The sequence below is a fragment of the Leptidea sinapis genome, chromosome 2, assembly GCF_905404315.1.
Source record: "Leptidea sinapis chromosome 2, ilLepSina1.1, whole genome shotgun sequence".
NCBI lineage: Eukaryota > Metazoa > Arthropoda > Insecta > Lepidoptera > Pieridae > Leptidea > Leptidea sinapis.
Window position 1 is genome coordinate 5,203,301 of NC_066266.1, and position 23,919 is coordinate 5,227,219.

At 33.7% G+C, this 23,919-nt stretch overlaps 1 protein-coding gene across 4 annotated transcripts in view; it reads left to right on the plus strand.

Annotated features, from left to right (window-relative positions):
* Positions 1-23,919, plus strand: part of LOC126975646 (irregular chiasm C-roughest protein-like) — a 106,084-nt gene that overhangs the window by 38,902 nt on the left and 43,263 nt on the right. For 3 of the 4 annotated variants that reach the window (XM_050823663.1, XM_050823654.1, XM_050823659.1), the window contains exon 2: positions 22,687-22,926. In XM_050823663.1, the coding sequence (XP_050679620.1) occupies positions 22,741-22,926 (186 nt within the window). In that variant the 5' untranslated portion in view covers positions 22,687-22,740. Of the gene's footprint in view, positions 1-5,773; positions 5,912-22,686; positions 22,927-23,919 lie in introns of those variants that run through there. The other variant, XM_050823655.1, reaches the window with a different exon arrangement.

The window sequence follows — 23,919 nt, forward strand, 5'->3', positions numbered from 1 at the left end:
AAGCTACGTGTTGCACTCGCGGTTTGTATTACACTTTGTGATAGTGTGCGTGAATTGCTCAAAATATAGCATAGTTTTAAATTCAATTTTTTTCGAAATTTTCACAGCTGTGTCGTATATGTCGCATAGTCTATCTAGACGGTTTTTTTAGAAGGTTTTTCCATTAACTGCCACTTTGCAAAAGTTAGTCCTTAATGAAAATGAGTTGCGATAAGCTCATTGCTTCTTCTCTTATGTAAATATTTGCAGCTTCATCCTTTACCTAATTATTTTAGTTACAATTTATGTAAAAAAATACAACAAAAAAGTCAAATTTCGAATACTCAATGACTTATCCGAGTTATTATAAAAATACTAAAAAAATTTTCGCTAGAAGAATACTAGTTATTGTTTCCAAAAAAAAATATGGTCGGGTTGTGTTGAATAGTATGCGGCCCCTTTGCACAGAATGCCGGCTGGATTATAGGTGTATACCACAATGGCGCCTATTTCTGCCGTGTAGCAGTAATATGTAAGCATTATTGTGTTTCGGTCATAAGGGCATCGTAGCTAGGGAAATTACCGGCAAATAAGACTAGACATCGTATGTCTCATGGTAACGATCGCAATTGTAGTACTGCTTAGAATTTTAAGTTTTCTCAAGAATCCTGAGCGGCTCTGATAATTACCATCAGCTGGACGTCCTGTATTTCGAAAAATAGTTAAGCAATTTTTTTTTATTAGAAAAAGCAAACAACTACTACTTACAAAGTAGGTACATAAAGAAATAACATATAAGTCTAATAAAATTGTAGTCAGATACGCTATCCACATCTTACTATGTAAAACTTTGAGGTATTCGGATCGTATCGACATGAAACTACCACCATTCGACGCGAAATTTATCCTTGATGGTTTATGGCTACTCATTTTTCGAATTCCAACGTTCCTTTCTTTTAAAATTCGCGAACCGCTAGTGATTAGATATATTCTAATGTTCGTAATAACGCTGCAATTAGTAGGTATGAGTGGAAATCGAAGATGATACATCTGACTAGTCGAATTACCCTTTATGAACAATATTTTAATTATAGAATTTACTTCTATAGTTTGGAGAGTTATCATATGACTATAGATGCCGAATGAGTTAGTGAAGATGAAGTTAGATATGCTTGTCACTATTTTATCCCAAAGAACACCAAGCTACAACAATAAGCACATAACCATAGACAACATTCTCTATGGAGCCTAAAAATAAATACAGGCGTTTTATAAAAGTTTTTTGATATAACAATAAATATCAATTCATATGACGCATTAAAATCATATTTAGCAAGGTATTTTTTTATGAAAATAAGGGACGAGACGAGAAGGACATTCAGCTGATGGTGATTGATACGCCTTGCCCATTACAATGCAGTGCCGCTCAGGATTATTCAAGAAAACTGAGTGACACTACAACCGCGCTTGTCACCTTGAGACATCAGATGTTAAGTCTCGTTTGCCCTGTAATTTCACTAGCTACAGCGCCCTTCAGACCGAAACACAGTAATGATAACACAGTACTGCTTCACGGCAGAAATAGGCGCCGTTGTGTTCCCCTTAATCCGCCGACTTCCGGTTTAAAGGATCCTCCCACTGGTTAAATTAAATATAAATTATTTATTCACATTAAACATACATAAATCAAACATAGGTGAAACACGTATGTACCTACATTATCTCAAATGGTCAACTATTTACAATTCTAATATGAAATAGAGAAATGCACAGCATTGACTAATAATAATTTACAGCAAGTGTTTAATTACTGAGTAAAACGTAAGTACATATTACAATTATTGTAAATATTGTTAAGTTTCATATTAATATTTAAATCCAGTGACCTGATGTTTGTTTCCAGTGAAACCCTGAATTTATATACAGTTTAGTCCAATTTGAGAGATAGGATAGTTTTTATTTTGAAATGGGACCCATAATTATTTTTATTTCCAATATTTGTTTTGTGTCCATACAAATATTTTCTATGAGAGAATTTATTGACGCACTATTTTTCTGTTAAACAATTTCATAATAACAACAGGGTGCATATCTTACGAAATAATTCTTGATGTTACGAAATATTATTAACAAAATCATAAAAAACAAGGGTTTTATTTATGATGTACAGAACAAAGTTTGTTGGGGTCCGCTAGTGTATTAATACATATTCAGTTTTATTTAAGTTGAAGTGCCTAATAAATAAATAAAAGAAACTAACTTACAGGCTTAATTTTTAAGGCACCGATTAAAATTGACTTACAGAAAATCTGTTACATTTTTAACATAATGTGATTTCTTTAAAGTAATTGTAATATTATAATAGAACATACTTGTCTCATATATTCGTTTTTTACTGAGGAATTTTTGAATATTACATCAGCCATAGAATGATTCACGTTTGATTCTCAAACATCCCGTGTGATAATTTAACATGTGGCGCGATTGTTAATTTGTTTTATTAAACTGTCGTCGCTTTGGGTGTTATGGCCTTCCTGACATTGAATAATTAGAGGACATGGTGCAACTATGAGAGAATCTAGTTCATATTTCAGATTACACAATATTAACTGACCAGTGAATGGCTCCTTTGCACCGGATGCAGGCTTGATTATGGATACCACAACGGCGCCTATTTCTGCCGTGAAGTAGTAATGTGTAAGAATTACTGTGTTTCGGTCTGAAGGGCGCCGTAGCTAGTGAAATTATTGGGCAAATGAGACTTGACAACTTATGTCTCAAGGTGACGAGCGCAGTTGTGGTGCCGCTCAGAATTTTTGGGTTGGAACTGCATTGTAATGGGCAGGTCGTATCAATTACCATCAACTGAACGTCCTGCTCGTCTCATCCCTTATTTTCATAAAAAAAAGTGAAACAGATAGTTCTTGTGCCAATGTCGTAGAAAGGGTCGTTGCTGGATCTGACGTCGATGACGTCGCATCGTCGCTTTGTTATAATATGCAAAACAAGCATCACCAAGACATTATTATTAATTAATAAACAATTTAAGTTTTCAGTATTATAATAGAATATCCGGACAACCGAGCCTTGCTCGGATTTTTAAGAATGTACAAACTTGAATTTAAAATAAATACTAATAGGACATCTGGATTCGAACCGGGTCTCTGCTTTCCGGATCACTCAATGTCCCATCTGAGCTACTATAGTCTTGTATATAGTGTCGAAATTTACCTTTGTATTCTAAAGTTATTGTAGCTGTTTCTCATTAAAACGGATAAAACTAAATTTTTTTTAAATAGAAACCTAGCTAGATCGATTTATCGCCCCCGAAACCCCCTATATACTAAATTTTATGAAAATCGTTGGAGTCGATTCCGAGATTCCAATTATATATATATATATATATATATACAAGAATTGCTCATTTAAAGATATAAGATTAATATTATTATAATAATGAAAAATCAATTAAAGAATCTGGGTCAAGGTAAAAAAAAGTATTTATTTTTCTGCGCGGCACAGAAGAACAGAAACTACAGAACTATTAACAACAATAGTCAAAGCTTGACAATGAAAACTTCACAATCAGAGCAGTGATAGAACGAAAATATCACGACATGTACATAACGGCAATGAAACTGCAAACCGCACTGACGCAACAAGATGCACGCGAGGGTATGAAAGCGGAACGGGAGGGGAGGCTTCACCTTCCAGGGAGGTAAAGACTAAAATATTGTGAGGGAAGAAATGCCTTAAAGGCAGCTGTTTGACAATCATGTCATTGAGAACTCTACTTTTGTTGTTAAATTCAAAGTAATATATATTTTTAATTTCTTCACATGATATCAGAATTCGCATATTACCTTTATTAATGTGTGAGAAGATTGATGTACTCACTGTACTCCCTTACTCTTCTGTTTTTTTTTATTATTCATTTGTTTGAACTTATCTAAGGTGTAGGTAAATAATATAATATCTAATATATAAACTTCTCTTGTCATGGTGTTAAACATTGAACTCCTCCGAAACGGCTTGACCGATTCTCATGAAATTTTGAGTGCATATTGGGTTGGTCTGAGAATCGGACAACATCTATTTTTTATCCCCTAAATGTTAAGGGTGGTCCACAGATTTTTATTTTTAATTTTTTTGACTATTTTTTTTTAATTTGTTTGATTATGAGTCAGCATTAAAAATACATACAACTTCAAATTTTCACCCATCTACGATCAACAGTAACTTTTGTATCGCGATTTTAATATCGGCAATACAACGTTTGCTGGGTCAGCTAGTAATAATATAATATAGACACAATTTTACACAAATTATCTTGCCTCAAACTAGGCCTGTACTATGGATACAATACAACGAAATATTTAATACAATATACTTACTTAAACATACATAAATATAATATAAACCTCAATGACTCGGAAACAAACATCCATATTCATCATATAAATGATTTTACCTATCGATTCGAACCCGGGACCTCTAGCTTAGTAGTCAGGGTCACTATCCATTCGGCTATATGGGTTCGTCATGGCGCCGTCGTCTAATTTTTGAAATAAAATCAGAGAAGCACGTTCTGCAAAGGTCGCGAAACGTCGGGTTAAATAAAATAATAATAAAAATGTAAAACGTTATACGCATAAAACTAATGTAAAAATACAGTTATAATTGCACTCGTTTCAATTCTTAAGAAAGTATTTTGTTTATATGTATAACATTTTTTGTCAGGGCAGTATATCAAACCTCTGATTTTCCACGGTTTTCGATGGTTACACGTGCTTGGACTGGTTTGTGGCCATACTCCACTCGCCAGAATGATGTGTGTGGGCTCTTCATCTTCATTTCTTCTGCCTCCATACAAGCCCTGCAAACGGGTGACACCTATCATGTCAAACAGATGCTTTTTAAAAAGACCTTGACTCGTTGATCGTTATATTTTTGAGAGAGAGATTAAAAACAGTGACATAAGAGAGTGATATGTAGTAAAAGATGAACTAGTTAGAGTTATTGATAAGAAAATATCTTAATACTTTAGTCATGTACAGAGTATCGATGAAATTAAATTGACTGCAAACATTTGTACGGTTAATGTGAAAGGAATAGGTCCGATTGTATTGAAAATAGGTCAAGTTGAGAAAGATGAAGAAATGATTGAGGCTAGTAATGGAATTATATTTATTTACCATTGAAATTGACATCAAGATAATATATTTCAACAAACCTTGCAAAACGAAGCTAGAACAGAAAGGGGCTTTGACATGGGGATAAGAACTGATAGAATAAGTCCCAGCCCATCTTTCTGAAGCCAGGCATGTATCCTGGAGGACCGTAGCAAATGGTACTCCGTAATCTCTGCCTTTTCGTATCGTTCTTCCAAAGTGCAATTCGGCATACTTGCTTTCTTTGGACACGCATGGAGGTTAAGCAGCCAGTCAATAGAGCGCCTTATTGTCCAAGTAGAAGGCAATAAACCCTTAGGAAAGTCACCTATGCGATGGACTAATCAGATCAAGTCTGCTGTGGGCTGCCCCGTACATGAGTTTACTCGACTGATCTCTAACAGTGAGAGATGGCGAGAAATTGTGAGGGGCATTACATCTGCTCCTCAATCTTCTTGACAATTATGACAGCTCCGTAAAGACCGTATTGACCGAGAAAAAGAAACTCTGCCTACGCTTCTGGGAGACAGTATATAACAATTTTCAGGGCTAAGGGAAGGTATTTTAGTTCTTTCACCCTAACAACGGAAATGGACCACGTGTTGGCTACAGTGAAACATTCAGGGGGCGTTATCTAAAAATACTCGACACAGAACGATTCGACTGCGATCCCAGTTGGTTGGATGACGCGGCCAGTAATACTCCACCGCGTTGCGACTCCGAAATGACTGTTCAGTGATTAGTGAAACGAATTTGACCAGGTGAATATATAATTTCTATTAAATATCCGTGACATTTTGGTAGTTTTCGCCTTCTATGATCCTCAACTTTAGAGTTAGAATATTGCCAATTTAGATAAAATTGGTTTTGTATAGTCAGATCTATAGAAGTCAGGTTTTAGAAACTCTAGTCCGGTAGACCCTTTTATGCTGCAACAAATGATATGTAAATAACACTTATTAATTTTGCTTTAGTATTTTCCCAATCAAAATATCCTGTCATGTCAGTTTTTGCGGAAATTTCTTTAAGTATTCTTCTGTATTTTAGACAGCGGCGATTCCTTACCATTAGGTAACTATTTTTGTCTCTTTTTCATATTTTAATGCTATTCAGATAGCAATCAAAATATATTTTGTTTGTTATTAGAAAGTTTATTTAAATTTATATATTTATATTAGATTTATATATATATTAAGATGAACTACAAAGACTAAATAATGTATTAATAAGTTAAGGTTATAGGGTTAAGGTGATTTTTTGTCATATAAATAAGATGACTATGTGTTATGAAAGTATTGCTAAAAAAAGGGGACGGCAATCAAAAGCCAGAAAGATAGTACCAAGAAAAGAGAAATAGAATCAACGGTTAAATGGGATGGGTCAGTAAAAACTCCTAGCCCTCATGGATAGTATCATCATGCCTTAGCAATATATTCAAATTCAAAATCACTTTATTCATGTAAGTCACGGAAATGACACTTATGAGTGTCAAAATAAAATATTTTTCTCATGGAATCTACCGCTACTTTGTCTAGTGTTGAGCTAATGAGAAGAAGTAGCGCGTACACCTTCCTTAAAGGCCGGCAACGCTCTTGTGATTCCTCTGGTGTTGCAAGAGAATGTGGGCGGCGGTGATCACTTAACACCAGGTGACCCGTACGCTCGTTTGACCTCCTATTCCATAAAAAAAAAACAGTAGAAAGAAACTCATTGCAACTCTTTTATATCAAGATTTACATTTTCATTGTTTTGCAAATCATGCAAACGTCAAATAGTCAATGCCTTACACGAGTAAGTCAAAAAAATAAATGTAAATTAATACAAAACAAAAGTTTTTGAGTACAGTAGCTGCATCATCCACACACACCGAAATAAATAAAGGTATTGTGTATATACATTATATTTTAAGAATCTGCAGCCGAGCCTCCGGCAACAGGATCATTCTGTCACCACAAGCACCGCCCGTTCACGAGCATGACGCATAAGCCAGCCATCGCCTCCCTCAACTACATTTTAGGGAAGGGGACGACCCGTCCCATGTCGTCGCCACAAGCAGTGACCCTAAAGCAATTTATTATAAAAAAAATAGTAAAACTTGCTTTAATTTCCCTGCAAACTAAATCTTAATCCTACTGAAAATAGAAACTACATACTAAGCAGATTCATATTAATTTGAACATCTGAATAATTAATGAAATATCTTCAAAATATTTTGCAAACGACTAAGATATTTTTAAATTGAATGAATATTTCAGTTATAGGGAAATTTTTATGTAGAATTATCTATTACAATATCTCTACTAATATTATAAATGTGAATGTATGTTCCTTAGTTACGATTTCACGCCTAAACGACGAACCGATTTTGATAAAAATTTAGTAAAAGGTAATAACTACTTTCTATTGCAAAAAAAATAATGGAGGGGTTGAAATAGGGGATTGCAGTTTTATGGAAATACGTCATTATCGGACATAAAACCATGAAACTTTGTATTTAAGCACTTGATAAGAAATAATTTATAAACATTTGTTCGGACATTTTTGAAACTTTGACCGACATGGGGATGAAACAGGAGATTAAAGGGAAATACTATTAAAGAGACTGTCCACAATGACAAGGGATATCCGCTGTATCATAGAAGAGCGCTGCGAGCGGCATAAAGAGCAGTCTTGTTTGAAATGTATCCAAAAAAATAAAAAATTGCCCAAATTCTAAAGCCTATTCATCGCGGACGAAGTAGCAAGTAAAAGCTTGTATATCTATAAATAAAAATTCTTAAAGAAAGTCTGTTGTAAGTGAAGACCAACAAAAGTGAAAACTTCTCAGCTTCACAAACATGAAATAATTCTTTTATGGAGTTGCGAAAGAAATATTTTTAGAAAGTGTTTTTATTGAAAATTACTCAACGTATTTATTTAATACTTTGCTAAGCAGATGTAACTTACTGTGCTGTTTTATTTGAAAAATAAATGATAATGATTCCATTAATATCATCTCATTAATGTAGTCAGCATCAACAACTTGAACTGCTCACGGTAACCAAAAAATGAAAGAAAGCAACCTTCTATACTTAGATATATAATAAAATAAAATATAATATTGACACACTTTTTACACAAATTATCTTGCCCTAAGTTAAGCATATATGGCCTGTGTTATGGGTTACAAGACAATGATATATTTAATACAATATACTTACTTAAACAGACATAAATTCACATAAACATACATAAATACATTTAAACATCCATGACTTGGAAACAAACATCCATATTCATCATATAAATGCTTGCACCTACCGGGATTCGAACCCGGGACCTCGAGCTTAGTAGGTAGGATCGCTAACCGCTCGGCTATACAGGTCGTCGTATAGATAAAGGATTGGTCTCCGTTGCGCTCCAACTAGATACTGCATTACCTAAGAACAATAGCTTTTTATCACGGCAACTATTGGATGCTTGTGTGCGTGGCATCTTCACACTCAATGGCATCTTTTAAATTTTGTAACTAATATACGCTTCGTGTTATTTTACATTTAAATAAATAAAATCCCAGTGTCTTTTTTATTTCTTGTAGTTGTATTATTTTTACAATGTTTTACTACGCAACTCGGAATTTAGTTTCAATTATTAGCAAAGGTTAACAGAACATGTATGTTAGCGTCACACATTGTTCGAGACTGCATCGAGTAAGCTCAGTTAGTCGTAATATTTGTTATTGCACTTTGTGACTACGCCTGTGGTATCTAGTTGGAGAGCGGCGAAAACCAATCCATAAACTAAGATTTCAAATTAAAGTCATAAGACTGCTGGCTGCAGAGTTCTTATTATTTATTTTTTTTATTTTCTCAAAATTGATTCCTTTCGAATTCTTTTTGATGTCATTTCTAATAACTACTAGATGCTACTACCGCTTCGGAAACAAATGGCGCTCTTAGAGAGAAGAAGCGGCGCAAGAAACTCTCCCAGCATTATTTTTTTGCGCTCTTTTCAATAAAAATATACAATATTGTATAGTCATTTCTATCGCTTAAAAAATAATCACAATCTAGTCCCAGGCTGTCCGATCATTTAGATATTCAGTAGTGTAGTAATAGGACGACAGAGCCATTTTTTTATAAAACATTTAAATTTATTTATAGATAATGCCTGAACAGTGGCTGGGACTTTATTAAAGAAGTGTATACATTTACCCTTAAAGCTATTATGTATCTTATGAGGCCTACTAGAATTAGTTACAAGCAATCCCTTATTTCTAGTGTTATAATAATGAATATCACTATTAAGAGCAAAAAGGTGACGATTTTTGTGAACAAATATTAAATTTTCATTAATGTACTGACAATGTACGTTATGTCTATAGTTCCGTTACGAAATCCGTCCGCACTTTTGCGGAGCCGAAGTACTTTGGTAAAAGGTTTTAATTCGAAATCTGTCGTTCTTTCGTTTCGGACCGAAACTGTGGCTTTAGATTTTGGTAGTAGACCTCCTGTACTCATTGTCTTGTTGCGTCAATGTCAATGCTAACTACTCTAATAGTATGGTCTTGCTCTCTCTGTTCTAACTACAATAAAATACGTACTGAACATCACAGAGGATGTAAATACTACATAATAAGAGACGGGACTGCCTAAGTAGAAATTGAAATTTAGTTTAGTATGAAACGTGAAGTATTTTGACATAAATTTGAAAAAGTAGTAATTACAGTATGGCGATTGGTGACGAAGTATAATCCGGCCAATTTTGAAAGCGAACAGTTGCTTAAAACGTTTTGTATTTCGGCTATCTCCGTTTTTTACAAGATTATTGCCGTCATCTGTAAAACTATCAATAACTGCACGTTTAATACAATCGAGTTATCCGCTTTTTCTTACGGCCGTATCCAATAGTCAGTCTATCTCCGGTTGAGGCCTACTTGAGATAAAAATCGTAACTATCGTTGACTTTCCTGTTCCAATAAACTTATCGACGGTAACTCACCTTATCCGTACACGCTGTCTGTCAATGGGAGGACATATAGCTTACCAGCGATATAAGTTTGTATGTAAATTGCAATTCACGCGTCCCAATATTAGGCGATAAGAATGACTTATCCTGTATATTAGGACAGCTTCAGATTATTGACAGCTAATTACTGACAGCAGAAGGTTTTAATTTATCTATCTGTAGATAGTATATTTGGAACGGCCGTTAGAGAATTTCGCTATGCTGCTGTACGTCATGTTTTTATCGACTATCTTCTATTAGAATAAATTAATATTAATCTTATAATTATCTTTTCTTTTCTGCCCTAACCTAAAAGCCTATTTTCCCCCTCTTATTCAAATAAAGGATGGTTTCTATGATATTACAAGATCCAGTATGAGTAAATACCTATCTCCTACACAAGCGTTTTACTCACTACATAAACATTCTTAAGAATAACGTGCCAACAGCCATAAACCAAATTGGCGTTTTTATCATCCTCATAAATAAATCTTACGTCAATACGCTACGGGTCTAACGATAAACCGGCGAATTAGTTAACTAAGGCTTATTCGAAATATGTTGCGAACTAGAACAACTTCATAGTCATTATAATAAATAACTATTTTCTACTTTTTAGTTTGCCTTGATATAAAAGCGTGTCTTTTAAAACTATTTTCTTATTAAATCTCAAAAAAGCATCGAAAATTGTAATAAGCTTTTGATGTCTTCTTTGTCGTTCTACTGTCTCTTTTTGGGATGAGACGAGTAGGACGTTCAGCTGATGGTAATTGATACGCCCTGCCCATCCCAATGCAATGCCGCTGAAGATTATTGAAACACCCAAAAATTTTGAGCGGCACTACCACTGCGCTCGTCACCTCATTTTGCCAGTAATTTCACTAGCTACGGCGCCCTTCAGACCGCAACACTGTAATGCTTACATATTACTGCTTCACGGCAGTAATAGGCGCCGTTGTGGTACCCATAGTCTAGCCGGCATTGCAATGGAGCCTCCCACTGGTGACTAACTCCTTGGATTACCAAAATTAACTGAATTAACCGGATACATTTATAATTTCTCATACATACATGTGCTGTGCTGCAACATTTAAATAAAAAGGATCCACATATATTTGATTATGAGCGTAATAGCGATGCAACAATACACGTAAAGGGCAAATAGACTCATGTAAATACATTTAGTCAAAAATTTGACTATTCCCTGAGTGCTCAGTAGCACTCTAAAGTGCGAAAAGTTATTCTATTAGCACTAGACCTTTTGTTTAATTGAATAAGAGTTTTAAACCTTCTTAAAGTAAAAATTCTTTAGCGGCGTTGAGAACTTTTCTTGGGAAGGGTATAAAATGTTAAACTCGCGTCAGGACACGTGGCCTGATCGAAAATGCGTAAGACATATTTGAAATTATGGATGAAATAATTATACTTCTAACTAATTATAGTTCGGCTATTTCAACGTATTCATCATACGATCATTGGACCAATGGTTCAATCATTGTGATTGCGAAGCCGAACACCGCGTGGTCTCTTATCTCAGCTGTGACATATTTTCACAGTTTATTATGATGAAAGTTGATTTTTCTGATAGATAAACTTTTTCATGTGAAATAATTGTTATAGTTTTGAAGTGTTAATTTTTTTAGCTCAATAAATATATTGTATTTAACCACATAAATGCCTGTACTTTTGTCCTGATAAATAAAATTGTACGAAATTATTCCCTAACCATACCAAAACATTCAAAGACGCACAACGTTAATGTTCAAGTTTTCATTTCTGTCGGCACTTCCCGAGTGCAACCAGTATTTTATTTAAATATACGCGTAAAAAGTAGACAATGTGTTATTAGTTTGTGAAAAGTTACTCTTTTCCCCGCTACAGCTACTTCTTTATTAAATTTGGTGTTTTCTAATTTTATCCTCACTTTTTACACCTTGCGTTGTTTTAATTTTTACCCAAATGTATTAAAAAATCTTGCACGATTCGCCTAATTTTAATTTTCAATAGGTACGTTCGCATTGACTTGTGAATAAATTACCTATTTAACTACTAGTACTATTAACATAGTCACTCTTCAGTACATCATATTAAACTGCAATAAATTCCAGTTTGAATCTACAAAATATTAAAAAAAATTAAATCAAAGTTGACATCTGCGATCTATCATAAAAAAATGTGATTGTACTTATATTAAAATTAAAAATGCACGCAAGAAGTTATACGAGTACTTCCTTGGCCTAACGAAGCAAAAATCATTAAATTCCTCGTGCTATTCTACGTTTTTAGATTGAACAATTATGTTGTAAAAATCTTGAAAAAATGGCTTTGACAATTATTTCTTAAATAGTGAATAAGGCTGTATGGGCTTGAACCCTTTGCCTGTTCTTATATTGGAAGAAGAAACCAAAAAAAAAAACGAATGACGCAAACGTCAGAAATTTTTTAGGGACCAACTTCAACCTGTTACTTTTGTGATGCGCGCGCCTCTTAAAAATCACTCTCACCATCTTTTCATAACGCGCCTAAAGAAGTATATCTTCAAAAAACAATTACAAATTACTTGACTGTCCTCTCAAAAGATAGGAGACATTAGTCGAATGCATCTAGAATAGAACACCACATTTCAAGGTTTATTTTACTTTTGTTTCTCATTCTCTAAATATAACCGTACGACGAACCCTTGAGGAGATCGAATGCCTCAAAGAGCATTCTTCCCTAAAATATGTCAGCATGTTAATGTAAAAGGATAATAAAGACGAAATTATTAACATAAGTTACTTATAGGCTCTTACTGGGGAGTGGCTAAAGAATTGTTTTAAGACGATGAAAATAGTTTGACATTAATTCCGACGGTGCAATTATAAATACAGATAATTATATTGGTTATTTGTTAGGTGAGCATAACAGAATCTAGAAAAATTCATTATACAGTGACGTAATAATCCATTATGAGCTGTACGCGAGACTGAAAGCATAAACCGATATTTTTTCAGACCGAGAATCACAGTAGACGTAGAACGTTCTTTTTCCGCTTACAAAAATTTATTAAGCGATCGTAGACAAAATTTGTCTACAGAACATTTAGAACAGTACCTACTAATTATTAGTAGGTACATATTTTTAAAAGTAAATCTTAAATTTAATTGTTACCTAAGTAGGTATATATTGTAATAGTTTTTTTCACAAATACGATTGTCAGTACATAATATATAAATATTTAACAATATGACTTTTTATTTTTTCCTGTTTTATTGTATTCATATTTTGGCCCTTTTTATGGATTTTCGTACATATTTTAGTTATTTTACTTGCATTTTTGTAACATATAATCCGGTCTCTTGTGGTGGCAGAGTAGTAGTAACTCCGGGCCGAACACTGCACACACAATTAATAAAGTAATGTACTGTTACTACAGTAATGCAGTTTTACTAATACTACAGTAAAAAGGTACTGCCCTGGACGAGCCCTGCATATTCAATTAATTAAGCAGTATATTCCTACTACCATAATGCACTTCTACTACTACTATAGTAATAGGTGGCAGTACTACCCCGGACGAACACTGCACGATATATAGTCAGATCTCCTACTCTGATTACAAAAATATATACCGGTGAACTTTTACCATTGGTTGAGTCTCATACTGCTTTCGAAATAGCTATAAATAAATTATATTTAAACCCACCAATTTGTTCAATCCAAAAATAATTTTCTCCATTAAGGCCTTTTGTAGAACAAAAGCAATTTAATTAATATGCAGTACCGGTTACCGACGAAAAATGTTTACGTTTTCGAAACTTAATTAATGCTTATCTTTGCTGTCACATGCAATAATTAATTTATTAATAAGGGCTTGGTTTTATAAAACAACAGTTGTTATTACTCAATTGATGTTATTATTTGGTTGCATCGTTTTTGTGTCAAGCCTTTATTAATGAAATTTCAGATTGACAAATTCTGTTTGACCTGATTCCTACCGCTACGTCGATCCTGCCAATTCACCTCATGCATGAGTAATATCATGGGTATTATTTAGATATGCGGGTTACTTAAACAGTTCGATTTTCAATGAACTTTGTTGTAAGTAAATCTAATATATTTTTTAACAGTTATTTATTACTATTAATTTTTTATACATTTTAATCTAACCATAGTTGCAATGAGTGTCAGCTGATGGTAATTGAAACGCCCTATCTGTTACAATGCAGTGCCGCTGAGGATTGTTGAAAAACCCAAAAATTCTGAGCGGCACTACAATTGCGCTGGTCACCTTGAGACATAAGATGTTAAGTCTGATTTACACAGTAATTTCACTAGCTACCGCGCCCTTCAGACCGAAACACTGTAATGTTTACACATTACTGCTTCACGGCAGAAATAGGCGCCGTTGTGGTACCCATACTCTAGCCGGCTTCCTAGCCCACTGCTCCTCGCGTCGTGTATACAGATTGATACGACGCGGCAACTTTTTTTTGTTGTTTTTTTTATATATGAGTTATAAGGTATGAATCTCACGGGATGGGGAGTAGTGATCAACCGCCCATGGACATCAAGAGATACGTTGCTGGCCTTTAAGACGGGAGTATGCCCTTTTCCCTTGAGAGAATACTTGAAAAGGCAACGCTCCAGTGAATAGTTTGGTGGTGCAACAGGTGATGAACGGCAGAGTTCCATACACCTGGCGTACAACCAAGCTGTGGAATGAGCTTCCTTGTGTGGTGTTTCCAGGACGATACGACATGGGTACATTCAAGAAAGCAGGCACCTTTCGTACACCTTTCTAAAAGGCCTGCAGTGCATTTGTGATTCCTCTGGTGTTGCAAGAGAATGTGGGTGAGGTAATCACTTAACATCAGGTGACTTGAACGCTCGTTTATCTTCCTCTTCTATTATTAAAAAAATCCTTTACTTATTCATCCTTTGGCTTGGCTTGATAACTTTTTAATTATTTTTTAAGAGATCTCCATAAATTCAGCTACCATGTCATAGATCAGGCAAGATGGCGATTTACAGAACTTAGGTTAGGTTTTTTTTGATAAATTTCTTTACAAGTACCACTAAATTTACAATTGATTCATATAAAATGAGTTAGACGCATGTATGTTCATAGCTGACTATCTGATTCCCGCGACTTCGTCCGCGTAGATAAAGGGTTTTAAAAATAATAAGTAAGTTTGGTATTGAAGATAATTTAAGTTTCGCGTTTTCGCTCCCATTCCCATGATATTATATGAATCTTATTTCGAGGACGATTGCTATGGAAAACTAAACCTACTATTGGTATAGCTCATCGACGTGAAATTAAATTTTTCCGCGGGAGATATGGATTTTTCCGGTATAAAATGTTTTCTTTCTCAAGCTCTAGTCTATCGCTGTACCAAATTTCTTCAAAATCGGTTCAATAGCTCCGGCGTAAAAGCGTAGCAAACTTACATTCACATTTATAATATTAGTAGGTATGTAAAAAAGTGCCGTATGGCAACATAAAAACTAAAAATTTGAAAGAGCCGTAACACTTTCTGAGAAACTCTAATACTTATCGACAAGGTTTAGAAAAAAATCTCACCACAAAACCAAGTTACTTATTTCGACACCTCTCCCGATGTATCTCGATGTCACTTTGAAAAGATAAAAACCACTTTAAAAATCATAAAACTTAAAAGTGACAAATGACTAACGCTCGAAGTGGCAAAAAATTATCAGGGTGTCTTATACCAGTGTGTCAATTGTAAGATGGCAAAAAATATGGACACCTCTGGTGTTCTACGTACTTATCTAATAATATTACGATGATTCCGGAAAGTCGAACTATTAAGATACTAAATTATATTATCTAAAATAAATCCTAAATGTTGTTTTTCTAGAAAACGGGCGATAATAGTGAAAACATTTTCAATGCGAGGTGACTAACGAAATATTTTATTCATAATTTAATAACATTACCAATAAGAATATTACATCAGATAGTTTATAGGCCTTTATACGGCTACGATAGATAGAGTCTCTTGATTTTAGGCAACGCATGAAAACAGACCAGCTTTATTAGTCTTACACTCGCAATTTATATTTCACTTTGTGTTAGTGTGTGTGCATGTTTCACAGATGTCTCGGTCTATCTAGACGTATAAAAGATCTAAACTCTGATTGATAGCATAAAATTAGTCGACAGGAGTCGACTTTACCCGATTGAGTCCATATATTTCATTTTCGAGTCTCGACATACCTTAAGAAGTATTGTAAATAAAATAATTAAATCATTCCATTAATTATTGAATTTTAATCTATTTAAATCCAGTTTGATTTTTGTTTCCAGTGAACTCCTAAACTAATGAACAGATTTTAATGGGATAACTTCATGGAGTGCACATAAGTCCAACTTGAGAGATAGGATAGTTTTTATTTCGATTTGGTACCCATAATTATTTTTATTTCTCAATATTTGTTTAGTATGGACATAATATTTTCTATAATAATTTACTGACGCACGGTTCACAGTTTTGAAACAATTTCATTACAACAACAGGGAGCATCTTTTACGAAATAATTCTTGATGTTATGAAATATTATTGACATATTCATAAAGAACAGTATTTTAATTTTATGTACAGAATAACGTCTGTCGGGTCAGCTAGTTTTATTGATATAAATCCAGCTATCTCATTAGCTATAGGTAGGTACATATTTCGTCACCGTTCGATAAAATGTCATTTCGCGGATCGACAGTTTGTTCCGCCCACATTGACCGCGTGTGGTCGTATCGTATCGAATGTCAACCCGAATCAACTAATCATTCTTGGTATACCATATGTTTTAGATATTTTAAAAGCAATATTACACATTTCAAACTAAATTCTTTAACACTAAGATAATTGGTTTTCCCCATATTTCGACACTGAACGATTCGAATTGGTATACGAGTGCTTTATCAGCAACGTGTCGCGGTTTCCATACTTTCTAAGTTCCACGGTATCTATGCATTGCTATAATATCATATATGAGTACTTGAGGAGAGGAGTAATCTAGATTTATTTCTATAGTAACAGTGTTTTATTTATTAACTGGTTGGTGTGTACCATGACGGCACCTTTTTGAATTGATAATTTCTGTAGCGGCGTCCCATTGGTATAAAATATGAAACTCGCGTCAGGACTTGTGACCTAATCGAAAATCGTAAGACAATCGTTGACATTATGGATGAAAATGGATTTTTCTGAGAGATTTGAAATAATTGTAATAGTTCTGAAGTGTTTTCTTTAAATATAAATTGTTATATGTGTGTATGATAGCGCAATAAATGAATATTGTATTTAACCACATAAATGATTCCCCGGAGTGCAAACCGTATTTTTGTTACTGTTAATCAGTCATATGCAGCTATTGTTTATGTGTTGATTTGAAGGTATCGGTAGCTAGTTAGGTTACTAAGTGACTTAACATCTCATCAAAACGTCGGAAATGCATGTCTATAGGCGGTTGCTCATCACGTGAGCTCTCCTGCTCATCTGCCCCCCTCTTAACATAAGTTTATTCTTACTTAAACTCGCTTAAAGTGCCAAAAAAAGTTTTCACATCGATAAATCGGAATTCTTATTTGCTTTTGAGCAACTTAACCCAACAAAAACCGATTTATAAAAAGCAAAAGATTCAATAATAGTCTACTATACATCAAAGTGAACTAATTACCGCTAATGGCCACCACAGCTCATAAAACAAACCAGATACGGTGAGAAACACCGACATCTTTACCGCATATGATTGGCTAAAGTGCGGGACGCGGGTCGTTAGAAAAGGACGCGTTAAAATAATATTGTGTCGCGGCCATGTGGTCTATTTGGATATAAATGACTAGAAGGCGCAATATGTCAATTGTCTTACTTCATTAAACAAATATTTTTTTTAAATCCCTGAAGCTAAGGCAGAGTATATACACATGGAATCTCCATTGCGTTCGGTCCTAAAAATTTCTCTATATTTATCTTTCTGATGTCTATTGCTTTGTAAATTACATTAGATCATCAAGTTGGCTTGGTGTGACAGCTTTTGTGTCTTCCTCGAGGTTTCCAGTTTCCAAGGCTTGCGTTGGTATTTATAGTTGGAATCTCTTTAGAGTGTGGCCTCTCCAACTCCATTTGCATTGTATTATCAGTTCGAATGGTGGCCTTCCATGGGTCGCACCTATAAATCGATATGTTCTTTATGTCAGACTGGTTTTTTTGAACTTAACTCTCAGTGTCAGATTCCATCATACGGGTCGAAGCCGTGCAAAGATTTGGAAATCTGTGAAGTAATCTTCTTCAGCCTCTGATACGCAACTACAGAGGTAAGAAAATTACTTTTAAAAAGTAATAAGTATCCATTGGTTTATAAACGCAGTTCTCAGGTATCAAAATTAGAGAAAGTTTGTAGGAGTAGTTGTGGGAGAAGTTAAAATGTTTAAAATACAATTTTTAATATGGTGTTGCACCTTTGAACTAATCATACGTTTTTATCTGTAGGTACATATAGGTAGTGTTTAATAAGTCAAAATTTTGTAGCATTTTATCTTTCCAAATAGAGTAATAATATTTTATACGAATTTAGTTACTAATTCGTGGTCGTATTATGTAATTATATTTTCCTATAGACATGATGAATTTAATTGAAGTTTTTTGGTATGTTGGCACTTTTTATTGCACGATTCTTACAACTATAAATTACAGAATTTTATAAGCTCGTTTTGCTTTAGTTAGAAAAAAAAATTGATGAGATATTTCCGTTATTTAATACCACAACACAAGATATCATAATTAATATACTTAAAAAGAAGAAGAAATATGTAAACTACCAGCATCTTGGGCAATTGCTACCTTGAATACTTTTAACTTGAGTCGCTAGTGATCAAGTTGGCTCTAAAGTATAGAGCACACGTGTGGATTAAATAAAAATAATTATCGCACCAGTAAATGTTAAAATTCAGTCATAAATTAAAAGTTTTTCTTCGTAAAGTTGTCACATCTAGTAGTTTCAAAATATATCCGTGTTTCATTGATAACCATGTCTCCAGATGGCTGACCATGTGCGACACACATCACTCTCCTGATAATTAAATTCAACCGAGCTCGCTTTGCGACAACTACATACATAATTATCAGAGTTTTTCTCATTTACTTTATTGGCACAGTGGTTTTAAAGTTACTTATAAAACTTTTAACACCACACGGACTTTACTATAAGCATAAAAGGATTACTTTTTCTATATTTTTATACATACAAGAAGCCTCCCGTGATTTCGCTCACTTAATTTATATTATTATTTTGTATTGTTATTTTGTTAATAAATTCCAACAGGGAAATATACTACAATTCACTGGTAAAAGCCTATCGAAGTGTGGAATGAATGCTTTCACATTATTTTATGAATTTCCTGAAAAACTTTTCATAGCTACTAGGACATTTTGGTGAAACTACCTTAAATTACCTAACGCGCCTAAACCTTCTGGACTAGGCTTAATGAATAATTTTAATGTAAAATAACACGAAGCGTATATAAGTTTCAAAATTTTAAAGATGTCATTGATTGTCAAGATGCCACGCACACAAACATCTTTACAAATAGCTAATACACACTACAATATATAGTTGCCGTAATAAAAAGTTATTGTTCTTAGGTAGTGCGGTATGTAGTTGGAGCGCAGCGGAGTTATAGCTGTGTATTTTTATTTAATTTTAAGTAAACTTATTTTAAATATTGTTTAAAAAAAACAAGTGTCGAAGTTATTTGCATAAGAATATTTGCATTATTTTAAATAGAATAGTAGCCATATCCAGTACTATCAATATTTTATATCCATGTTTCATTGATAGCTTCAGTTCCAGATGTCTGCCCAGATGCGTGACACATCGTACTGCTAATTCAATTTAAACGCGTATTACCGTTACTATCGGGTTAAATTAACAAACGATTTCGTTTCCGCTTAACATTGACACATAAGTCTTATTCATTGAACGTTTTTAGGGTTCCGTGTCGTATTCATAAACTTAGTATACCACCGTAATAAGACCCTGTGTGAAAATGAGATAACTACCCTTACATAAAAACCTAGGTGTGAGAAAGAGACGGAATAGACGAAGACTATGAAACCGTTTTGAAACAATTTAGTGTCCATTAGTCTCCTGTCAAATTGGACAGTGTTCTGTATTATATATAATGGTGTCGTTATCTTAATAAGATTATGTTGTTACATACAGCAACAATCCTACTAAAGATACATTTCACAGGTAAATACTGAATCTTCAACAGTATTTAAAATATTTTGTAAAGATAAATATTATAAAAAAAAAACTAAAGATAGTTATTTCCATAGTATTATGTCCTATGGTATATTGCTATGGGGCAACGCTGCCGATATTAATACAATATTTGTGCTGCAGAAGAGGGCTATTCGCGCTATTTATAACCTAGGTCCTAAAGAATCATTGAGAGCAAAATTCAAAGAAATTAACATCTTGACTGTTGCTTCTCAATATATTCTTGATAATGTAATGTAACATACATTACATAGGCACATAAGTGAATTTGCCAGAAACTGCCATAATCATAATGCTAACACCAGGAACAGACGTAAACTGATGATGCCTACTACTCGGCTAAGTCGAGTTAGTAAGTTTTTTGTGGGGCGATGTATATGCTTTTACCACAATATCCCAGAAAATGTTCAAAACAAAAATATTACGTTATTCAAAAGAATTGTTAAAAAACGTTTGTGTGGTAAAGGTTAATATAACATAAATGACTTTCTTAATGATACCACAGATTGGGAATGGAGTGACCGCCCTCAGGCTATTAAATAATAAGTTTAATTGTACTACTTAATATTACTTTGTAAACACATAAAAAAAAAAGCCCGCTGAGTTTGGTGCGCCAATTCTTCTCAGGTCTGAGGCATTCATTTTGGAATAGGTGGTAGGTTTTTGACTTTCAATAAGTGATGTCACATACTATTTTGAATAAAAATATTTGAATTTGAATTTGAATTTTATTAATTTAAAAAGATGTGTGTCAGAAAATTAAATATTGTATACGTGAATATGACGCCGTGTATCAATTATAGTCATAGAGATTGTCTAAAAGCAAAATACTACACACTTCACCAACTCACTAAGACATCTGTAAAACTCGCACACATGAACATTATTTAGACTCGTCGTAATGAGGAGAGTGTTTGTCTATTACGCTAGTATACTTCATTTATGGTCGTATTCAAAGGAACTTGTAACTAACATGAAAATATCGTATGTACTTCCATTTTGTGTGTCAACGGTCTGCATCCCGTAAACAAGTAAAACGAGTAAACAGCTTTAATTTTGAGTGTGTATAATTTATATATTATACACTGTAATGGAGATACAACAAGATCGAAAGGGACAGCGAAAATATTGCTATTGTAACCGATAATTATTGGCAAGTCATAAACAGTCAGCCACGCATGGTTTTAATAAGATTTGTGTGTACATGGGGTAGGTCTGAGAAACATGATAAGGGTCACCAAACCCTGAATATATATTTGTTATTTTTTTGACATTTTTTTAAAATTTATATTTTATTATTATTGAGCATTAAAAACTACGTACAACTTCAAATTTTCACCCGTCTACGATTAGCACCTATTTTTGTATTGTGATTTTAATATTATTCTATTCCACACACAGATAGAGTTGCAAAATAGCAATCGAAAATAATGAATATTGTAATACGATAAACTTTATCTACGATCTATTTGGTACGTCTGAGAATCGATCGTCATCTATTTTTTATATCCTAAAAAATTTAATTATTGAATTTTTCGAAGTTATACTTCTTTAGGCACGTTATGAAAAAATTACGAGGGTGAAATTTTAAGATGCGCGCGCATCACTGTAACATAAAAGTAACCGGTGAGGTATAAACATATTTATTTCTCATTAAAAACATAATATTTTCACTTACATGAGAACTTAACATGATGTAATAATTTATCCGCCGTTCTTTACATATTCAGTTCATACATTTAGGTACTTAGTATTTATTCTTCTTCACAAAATTTATAATTACACACTTTTACAGGTCACTGTCACATAACAAACTATTTCAGACATGTTTTTTTTATAAAAACTTTGAAATAATGTACTTAGTCTGATAACTATCTCTTTGAGAAATAAAGGTAGACTATTTAAAAGTTGTGCGCCCTCGGTTGAAGTTGGTTCCTAAAATTTTATGACGTTTGCACCATTCGTTACTTTTTTTTGGTTTCTTCATTCATTATTAGGACAGGCAAAGGGTTCAAGCCCATACAGCCGTATTATTGTCAATTATTAATTGTCAAAGCCATCTATGCAAGATTTTTACAATATTGTTCTATCTAAAAACGTAGAATAGCACGAGGAATAAATCATTTTAATGATTTTGCTTCGTTAGGCCGTATAACTTGTTGCGTGCATACATATATGTACATTTTTTTATTATCTACTTTATATGGTTAATACAACGTTTGCTGGGTCAGCTAGTAAACTTTAAATATTATTTTTGTTACAGATAATGAAAGACAAACGAAACAAATGTCAGGCCACGGTATAATGTCAACATGAGATGCAACAAAACAAAATGGCGGTGATTCAGAAAAAGCGCGTGCATATGGACGAGTTGAGACGCAGAAATAGATCGAGTGTGTGGGACCGGAAGCGGGGGTGGACGGATGTCTGGTTCCTGTGGTGCTTTGTTGTCGGTTGCCATGGTTACCAGGAACAGAGATTCGCGATGGAACCACAGGATCAGGTACTTGTACATTTAAACGCTGTCATGCGCTTGCAACTACTCTAGCATATTTGGAAATTCAGAAATCAGTGATTCTTTAACAATATCTTCCACATTTTGTGAGTTTATAATATAATAATAATTATGAAAGCATTTATTTTCAATCGTTAATTATATACAATGATTCCTTACCTAACTTATCTAATAATTTATTGGAACGAAGTTCCTTACGGCAGGCTTGGAGGAGATAGGGATTTTGCTGCGGGACCGAACTGAAAAGAATGTGATAGTAAAACCGTAAGAAAAAGTCCGTGGAAAAAAAACCGTTAAATGAGACGTGCGCAGGAGCGACATCGACATCGTATACACAAGCGAGTAGTGTATAATACCTTTCTCTTTCTAATGGACTTTATTATGTGTATAATAATAATAGTTTCAGCAATAGAATTTAATCACGAGACTGATTAATAAGAATTACTTATAATAATAATTATAAACTTTTTTGTAATTATTTCTATTTCTATGTAATTTTATGTTGTCAAACAAAAATAAAGAGACATATTTTGTTATTTTAATTGATAATTTGGATTACGATTCTTTTTGATTTTACGTAATTTATTATTTCCTAAAATACTGAATATACTAAATACTTTCCTGTACTTAAATAAAAACTAATCTGCAAAATTTAAGAGAAAAATCAAGAAAACCTACATAAAATTGAACACGATTTTTTTTTTACAAATTGTGTCGATTCTACATTAGCCGAAGGAACTTTGTTCTTACCTGGTGTCTCACGACACCACATCTTTTATTATTTTTATTTTCATTTGTAGGTAATTACTATTTACACCGATAATTAATGGATGTCTTGCTTTTCGATATAGGCCTCCCCCAAACTTTTCCATAGTGACCGGTCTCTCGCTGTTCTCGACCAGGTTGCATCTGCTACTTATTTTATGTCATGTGTGAGTTTAATTAAGTGTAAGATCCGCTAACATTTATCTTGAATCAATT